Here is an 8,865-nt window from a genome sequence, read left to right on the forward strand (position 1 = left end):
TACAATTGTAAAGACTCCTTAGTTCTTTTTATATATGATAAATAAAATACCATGTTTTGAGAGAAACCCTTGTAAAATTGTTCTCTTACTATGGTAACCCCCATTTGAGATATATTTGAAGCTAACTAGCTTACGTTCTATGGTACTTTACTCGGCACACTAGATATTCTACTCAGCGCACAAGTCATGCTATTGGGCACAAATTGCTCTACGTATGGTGCCAACTACTCTATGTTAGTTAGTTAGAATTCATGTAGAGAGTACTAACTTGGCAAAATTCTACTCGTGTGCTAGTTAGATAGCAATTGTAAGCTAATGTTTTATTGATAGAAACATACTAGCTAGAGGTACTCCACTTATTTCACCTTTTGTCTTTGGATTGTCATTTTTTGTAGATCCATTATATGAGACAAAGCTGCACACTCTTCAAATATAGAGCTGTAGGAAGGAATTGCAAAAAAGGTTGATAACATCATGAAAGACCTTATAGATGCAGGATATGACCCTGAAGATATTGCAACTATGGATATCCAATACATTAGTCCCTCGAGTCACCTGTTGAAAGTGCAGCTGCTAGCGGTTGGTGCTGCTAGTAATTGGTGCAACTACTATAGTGCTACTGCTAGTGCAACTGTTACTGGTTGGTGCTACTTCTAGTGTTGCTGTTAGTGCAGCTGCTAGTGGTTGTTACTATTTTTAGTACTATTTTTAGTGCTACTCCCAGTGTGGTCGGTGGAGGGTGGGTGATGCTGCTCAATGCCGCTACTAGTGGTTAGGGATGCTGCTAATAGTTAGTGCTATTGCTAGTGGTTGGTACTGCTACTAGTGCTACTACATAGCATTAGTAGAAGATGATAGCTTGTCATGCTATGTGCATTCTAAGGACATTGTATTAATTATATTTACATTACACTATAATAGCAACATTGCCTTGCTAAACAATAGCATTATATTGAAATAGCTTGAATATAATATTGCCATGTACTAAGTGCGAGACCATTGCATTGAAAGAACAAGGACGTTGCTCATACGTTATATTATAATAATATTGCATTGAGAAAAACATTGCCTTGCTATACCATTCCACAAATGATAGTCTTATTTGGTCATTGCATTCCAAGAACGTTGTTAAGAGCACACATGAAAAGGAAAAAGTTTCAAAGACATGAAGCAAGATTTGAAATAAGAACACTTCAAATGAGTCTATTTTGCAACAGGTTAAGGAACCCAATCAATCTGTGATCTCCAAACAGGCAACATAGGAGCAAAAAAGAATGAATTTTATTAAAGTGAATATTTATATACAAAAGAAGTTGGTATCCATTATATGCCTTTTATTCCATCTTCATAACTCAGTCCAACATCAGCTGTATTTGACCATATACTCCAAAATGTCAACGAATTCCATATCATGGAACATGTCATGCTCAAATGGTATTGCGTAGGATTTTCAATCCTCCATTTGAAGCCAGACAAATAGCCACAGTGCAACATCATCCATCAAGTAGAAGCACATTTCTTCAAGACCTTGCATCTCAAAATTTGGAAGTACTCTCCATGTTCCATATCAATTTCTACAAATCTTGTATAAGGAGTCATCCAAAATAATATTGTTGGTTGCTGCCAACAAGTGTGTGAACTAGTTCCAAATGATTAACAAGTCCTTGAAGATAACAGGCTTCTCATTCAACAACTCTCCCCATGAGTTGAGCATTATAACAGTCTTCCTGAGCTAGAATTGTTATCTTCTCAAAATGTTTTGGAAAACATGCACGGAGGATTTTTTTTACTTTTGTTCTTTTGGATGTGCTCCAAATAAACACTTCAAACCATGACATGCAAAAGTCTAAGAAGGCAATAGCATCTCTACGAATAAATGCGGTCTGTCCCTTGGACTCTTTATGTTTTTCCTTTAGGTTTGCATAAGGTGGGGTATATCTCCATGATACAACTCAACAACCTTTACTCGAAGGCCATTCAAGTCTAAGATCACAGCTCTTTGTTCTTGATGGAGAGGTGTCGGTACCACTTTTGGTGGGGGTGGAGGTAGGCATAAGAGCTAAGGATGATCCATTAAAGAGATGGCTACCACTCTGGATGGCTTTGCCTCTAGTCTCTAATATGTCCAAACACCACCTATAAATTTGATCCCATTGTGATGCTTCCCTCCTCTACTGCCTCTTTCGCCACCTAACGATTGATTTTTGGCATGCATTCTTTTCAAGATTGCTATTGACGTGGATGGACAACTACAATTCTGCATTCATCTCTTCCACGTGTACTGAATCAGGGACCATATTTTCTGGTTTAATTATATTTTGACAGATTCGAAATACATGTTTAAATATAGATCTAAACAATTTTGAACACATTTAAATTCAAGAAAAAATAGATTCAAACAAACCTGAATAGATTTAAGCAGATCATAGTCAGACTTGAAATAAACATATAAGCATAATGAATCATAATAAACATATAAACATACAATCATAATGAACCACAAAAAATCATAGTGAATCATATAAAGCTAGACATATATAATCAGACATATTATAACATCAGATATATAAATTCCTCGATAAATTCATACATTGAAAATATCAAAATGAGCCATACAAAATCAACATACAAACATAAAAATGTCCCAAAAATTACTTAGCCTAAATGGCTTCAATATAATAGCTCTATGCTGTGCTCCACACACCCCAATATATAGCCCAAATGGCTTGGATACAATAGCTCTGCGCTGAACTCCACACACCCCAGTATACTATGTGTTCAAGCATGGCCTATAATTTTCAAGTGTTCCTTGCTCGAACTTAAGTTTGAGCACTAGTAGATACTTTTCAAATAAAGAGGATAATGAGAGAGGGAGAGAGATGATCAAATTCATCCCAAAGTAAAGGAATTGTCCCAAAATTACTAAAACAATATTTATGTTAGCATACTTGTTATCACACTTATTATCATACTTACGTTAGCAACTTATGTTAGGATACTAATGTTAGCATACTTGTTAGCATATATACGTTAGCATACTCATGTCAAGATACCGATGTTAGCATACTTATTAGCATATATATATGTTAGCATACTTATGTTAGCATGCTTATGTCAGGATACTGATGTTAGCATACTTGTTAGCATAATTATGTTAGCATATTTATGTGAGGAAACTGAAGTTAGAAACTTGATAGCATACTTATGTTAGTGTACAAGTATGTTAGGATACTAAACCTAGCAAGTTGATAGCATACTTATGTTAGTGTACTCATGTTAGCATACGTGTTAACACAAATTACCTTTTGAAAATTTCTAAACACTTGGTATTGCAAAAATTACAAACACTTCATATTGCAACTATTCCTCAAAGAATAGAATGTTATATGTCAACATCAAAGGGCATGCTATTATGACCTCATGGGTATTTGGAGTGATTGAGAAAATGTTTCTTCATTTTGGGAGACTCTCCATAGGTATCTTGATGCAACCCACAAGGTGCTAGTATGTAGACTGCTGTCAGTTGAGTCATGAGGAGTTTAAAGGTATAGTGATCTATTTGTTTGTAGAAGATACCTTTAATGACATAAGAATCCATCGCTATGGCATTTTCCCAATCATCAAGATAATCCTGATCACATTGCTATTTTTCTGTAGTGCATTTAAGTAGGTAAAATTCTACACCCTCAACATTATTGGTCTCAGCGTTGATTGCAAAAGCACGTCACCAACATGCAAAGCATTTCTTAACACATCATGATGGCCTTCAAAAGTTGCAAACATGTCTACATCTTCCTCATCTATAGTAGGCTGTATATCTGGCAAAGGTACCAATGTGTGAAAACCCCAAGGTTGCACATGTACTTTGTTGCTACATCTATTCCAAAGACCATGCATGCATGCATCACAGAAGCATGAGAAATGTTTGGTAGCAAGGCATGATGGATCTTGTGGGTTGTGACCACGAAAAACATGTAAAGAATGTGAATTGGGAACATCTTCACAGCTCCACTTATTTTGCCTATTCACATCTCCTACCTTCATCTCCCAAAATACACGAGCACACTCCCTTTGTTAGGATGCATAAGAGGCTACAGCTCCCTTAGATAAGTTGGCTTGCAGGAAAGCAACAACATTGCTTGCACACTTTAAAATAGCACCATCTTTCTTGAGTTGTTCATGCGTTAAAGTTCTTTTAATAAAATCCCCTACTCCATCATGCTCTCCTTTGCCATGCCCATTGCAAAGAAGTTCCAAGTCATTTCCATCCCTACCATTTTGCCATACCTAGCAACAAAATAGGAGGGCCTGCAAGCCTTGAACTGGGAGGCAGCCCCATCAGACCAAACCCAATGTCATTTCAATGCAACTCCTTGGCACTTTTGAATGATTACATGGTTGTGCGTATTCTAGAACAGATTTTGAATAAATTGTTGTATCCTATATTGTTGAGGATACATGAATCACATGCAACATAGCACTTGTAAATAACGATTTGACGATCTCAATCAAAATCTTAATTCTATGTTTTTTTGGTCTCATATTTGAGTTTGAAATGTCTACTATTGCTTGCAGACAAAGTTTATCAAAATTTTTTAGGTAATGCATAAGTTATGGGTTAGGCATGTTACCAACAATTAGTGAATGTCCTAAACCTCAAAAAATGGCTACACTTAAGCTTGCATCAACTCATGTATATAAATGTTCACTTGAATATTAAATGGAGGTGACCATTCTAAAAGAAAGTTCTAAAAGAAGCAAGAAAGCCCAAAAATGTTGAATAGGTTGTTTTATTAGTATTTGATTACATCGTTAATTTATTGTAACCAATTTGTATTCATAAAACCTTGCAAGTTTGCTTACACATGTGGACGAGATTATCATGTCTACAATCAACAATTCTGGGCATGTTTAGATCCTCTTTAGATCATGTTCAATCGACAAATCATGTTCAATCCACCAAAAATAAATGGAGACAAATGAGAAGTGTTCATGGAAATCGTTTCCAAAATTTGATTACTGTTGGTCTCTAAAGCACAAGCAAACCAAAGCTCAAGGAAGCCTATGGTGAAATAACAGAATCTTGATGATGTGCAAAAATAAAATGCAATTCAAGGATTCCATAAACACACAAGAACAACCACATCAATAGTATAATGAAATTGAAGTGATCACCACCATGAAGTTAAAGAGTCCAGGAAGACCAAAGAAAACCAATATTGCTAGTCACTCTGTAACCAAAGAAACCGCTATATAAAAAACCGATGTGTGAGTAATTGTGCATTTCAAATATGCTATATTATTTAAAAATTTATAGTTTTCTGTATGATATATTCCTGCCTTTTTATAATTTTACTTTTTAAAATCCCCTCTATACATGTACATACCATAACTATATTAGGGAAGTATAACCCCTCCTATTCGTTTATAAACGGCTAATAAGTCCCCCAAATTGAAAAATCCCAATTTCCTTCCATTAACAAACCTATATCTTACATGTTGTATAGAGTCTCTGGGGTGTTAACTCAATATGTAATATGTTACTACCCTCATCCAAAATCCAGGGTATGGGGGGGCAAGGCCCATATATAATATGCATGGATTTTCTTTAAACTATTCAAATATGCAAGGGAAAAATATGAAAATTTCATGACTCCCCCCTCCCCAAAATATAGGATATATACCTTGAAAAATATGCAAGATTTTAAGATTTGTACATATTTTTCATAATATGTGAGGCCCAAGGAGGGGATCTTTTGGATGAGGGTGGGTAAAACAAAAAATACACTAAAATATGAAAACCCATCTCCTTTTAAATTAATGTAGCTTTTTCATGTGTTACCCAAATTTCAAGGTGTAAAGACATATTTGAAGCTCTTTTAGTGTAGAGCACAACCATGTTAATTTGAATAATTTCTACTCATGGTATATTGTTAAAATCATCTCATACTCAAGATTTTGATAGGTTTTCTAATTACTAAAAGGAGTTGGCGCCCAAGGATAGAGTCACCACCACAGGATTGCTAATCTCTCAATAATACATTCCAAGTCTTTTCCGTACATTGTTTAAATGTGTCTCTATCCTTGTCAAAATTTTAGAATAAATTAATGGATGCCTTTAACATTGCAAAATTGATACATCATACATTGCTCTAGGAATATTTCATATTGATGTTCTTTGTTCTGAGTACACGTACCATAAACCAAAAGAAAATATTTTGTGGGCCTGATTTCTTTATCTCGGTAAATATTTTGAAACATTTATATGTGAAGAATTTTGGGATGTACTCTTGGATTGATAAATAGAAATGAAAAAGAAAGCATCTATCGAGTACATGCTTTTGGAAGGCATCAAAGTATGTGAAGTAGAGACATCTATCTTCTTGTAAAAATCTACAAATCATCTTTACGAAAGTAAGATGGATCTTCTAAAAAGTAAAGATTATCCCAATGTTTCCAGAAATGGAGGTAAATAGAGTTAGTGAACCTTCATTACGATAGGCAACCTATGGGGAATTTTGGGTTTCTTGGCCTCTCCTTGAGCCAGGTGTCCTAATATAAGCCTTGGATTAAATTTTGATCTGAAGGCCTACAACACTTGATGAAAAGCATGCTTTTGGATGAAAAGCTCTTGATGGAAGGCATGAGCGCTTTTGAAGGTCTCTAAATCTATATATTTCGCAAACTTCAACTCTTTGGATGGTCTAGCTGATGTTGGCTCTACCGCCCTCTCTCTCCAACATCGCTGACATAGAGAAACCACTTCAGACGTAGAGACAGGATTTCCACGGCAAATGATGGAAGAAATCATGACAGTAGTTGGAATACACATACACTCATTGAGATTTAGGTAATATATCATTCTCTTACATATTCGCGATACTCAATCTCGGCGCTAATATTCTCGACAATTACAACCTCAGTGCACGAGGAAGGGCCCGTTCCCTTGGACTATAACTATTTGGGGAAGGAAGCATGCCGCCTCCCCATCCTCACTATGTGTGGTTATATAAAATATATACATATCTATATTATATGTTTTCAATTTCAAGTTCTATGTTTTCTTTTGCTTTTTCATATTCTAAATTCTTCTTTTTCTATTTGTGTGCCAAGGTGTTCACAAGAAGGCAATGCTTAAACACATACGCCATTTGGTAATGCTTGCTATTGTCAGCTTAGTTTATAGTCAGGTATTTTTCAAATACTATCCCATCATCTTTTCTTCATTGTTAATTTATAATCAACATATTATAGATTACTCTCTTCATTCATTCCCCTCAGGTGGCCTACCACACCCTAGTTATTCTTTTATATTACAACTTTCCCTTCCTCTTCCCAATCCAGCTCAAAAGTATTGATATAACCTAAGCATAAAGTCGGTTACAAGTACTCTGCAAAATAAGTCGAAGTGAGAAAGAGCACAAAAGGCGAGTAATATTTGAAGAATGTCTTCATGCGCAAGCATCATGCATAATGAGTCTAGGGCATGTGTAATATTCGAAAGTGCTATGCTCGCAATGTCTAGAATGAGTGTCCGGAGCTACTGATAAATGGGAGGCTTGCTTGCAGCTGTAGAATGTAAGAAGCATTTAACTCTTTGCTTGCTTGCTTGAAACTCTCGACCCTTCATCCCCCACAACAGCTCTCGGCTATGGCGGCCACCATCATCTCCGACTCCACTCTGCGCGACTTCGTTGCGAGCTCTGCCGAATTCAACGCTGCTGTGGACGCCCGCTTCCAAGAGCTTGACCTCGACCATGACGGCAGCCTGTCACGCTCGGAGCTTCGCAGCTCCTTGGAATGCATGCGCCTCCTGGAATCCCACCTGGGCATGCCGGAGAGGAAGACTCCCCAAGAGCTTGACGACCTTTACGAGGCCCTGTTCAAGAAATTTGACACCAATGGCAACGGCGCAGTCGACGCTGTGGAGTTCAGGTCGCAGATGAAGGACATCATGCTGGCGATGGCTGATGGACTGAGAGGCTGCCCTCTACAGATGCTGTTGGACTACGGAAGCATTTTGGCAGACGCGGTGAAACACGAAGAAACAGCTCGCGCTTGTTGATTTGCCGCTCCAGCGATCTGTATTCATATCAATGTGCCTGAAAAGAACGACTTGTTGCTTACGTCACCTGTGCATGTTAGGTCATTTCAATTCATCTCAAATACATGTTTGCTTAAACGACATTTCGGTGCATCTAATTTGTTTTTAATATGGATATTGATCGATGTAAGCATATGAGATTGATGTAAGCATATGATGCTATCGAAATAAAGTTGTTAATGCAAGCCTTCACACCATTTGCAAAAATTGTTGAAGAAAGGATTCATATCAATGTGCCTAAAAAGAACGGCTTGTTGCTTACGTCACATGCATGTTAGGTCATTTCAATTCATCTCAAATACATGTTTGCTTAAATGATATTTCGGTGCATCTAATTTGTTTTTAATATGGATATTGATTGATGTTAGCATATGATGCTATCGAAATAAAGTTGTTAATGCAAGCCTTCACACCATTTGCAAAAATTGTTTTATATTATATTATTTGGATAATTTTATTAGCCAAAAGAGGATGGGATTTAAACCTTTACAAAATCTTATGAAAGTAATATATGCACAAATGCTAGCTCTAGCATGTAATCCTTAATAATATTTGATTCTCACCAATGGCCCTGAAGTGGAGATAGTTCTATCTCTCATAAGTTTTAGCCACACCTTGATTTTTATTTGTAGCAATCAAGGTTGCTATCTCCCATAGCATATTGTTCCCAATAAGCCAAGGAAAAGGGAGATCTGCTCCTCTCAGCCATTCCCATATCCCTTGGATAGTAGGATTGTCTCAACATCCCTAGGACCTAAGTA

General features: G+C 36.6%; 1 protein-coding gene across 1 annotated transcript; it reads left to right on the top strand.

Annotated features, from left to right (window-relative positions):
• Window positions 1-7,476: 7,476 nt before the first annotated feature.
• LOC147883818 (uncharacterized) lies at window positions 7,477-8,180 on the top strand. Its single transcript, XM_087399087.1, has one exon. The coding sequence runs from the start codon at window positions 7,652-7,654 to the stop codon at window positions 8,063-8,065; it is 414 nt and encodes a 137-aa protein (XP_087255213.1). The 5' UTR covers window positions 7,477-7,651; the 3' UTR covers window positions 8,066-8,180.
• The last annotated feature ends 685 nt before the right edge of the window (window positions 8,181-8,865 follow it).

The sequence above is a fragment of the Dipteris shenzhenensis genome, chromosome 27 (assembly GCF_047967505.1).
Source record: "Dipteris shenzhenensis isolate YYH24624 ecotype China chromosome 27, Dip_SZ_1.0, whole genome shotgun sequence".
Taxonomy (NCBI): domain Eukaryota; kingdom Viridiplantae; phylum Streptophyta; class Polypodiopsida; order Gleicheniales; family Dipteridaceae; genus Dipteris; species Dipteris shenzhenensis.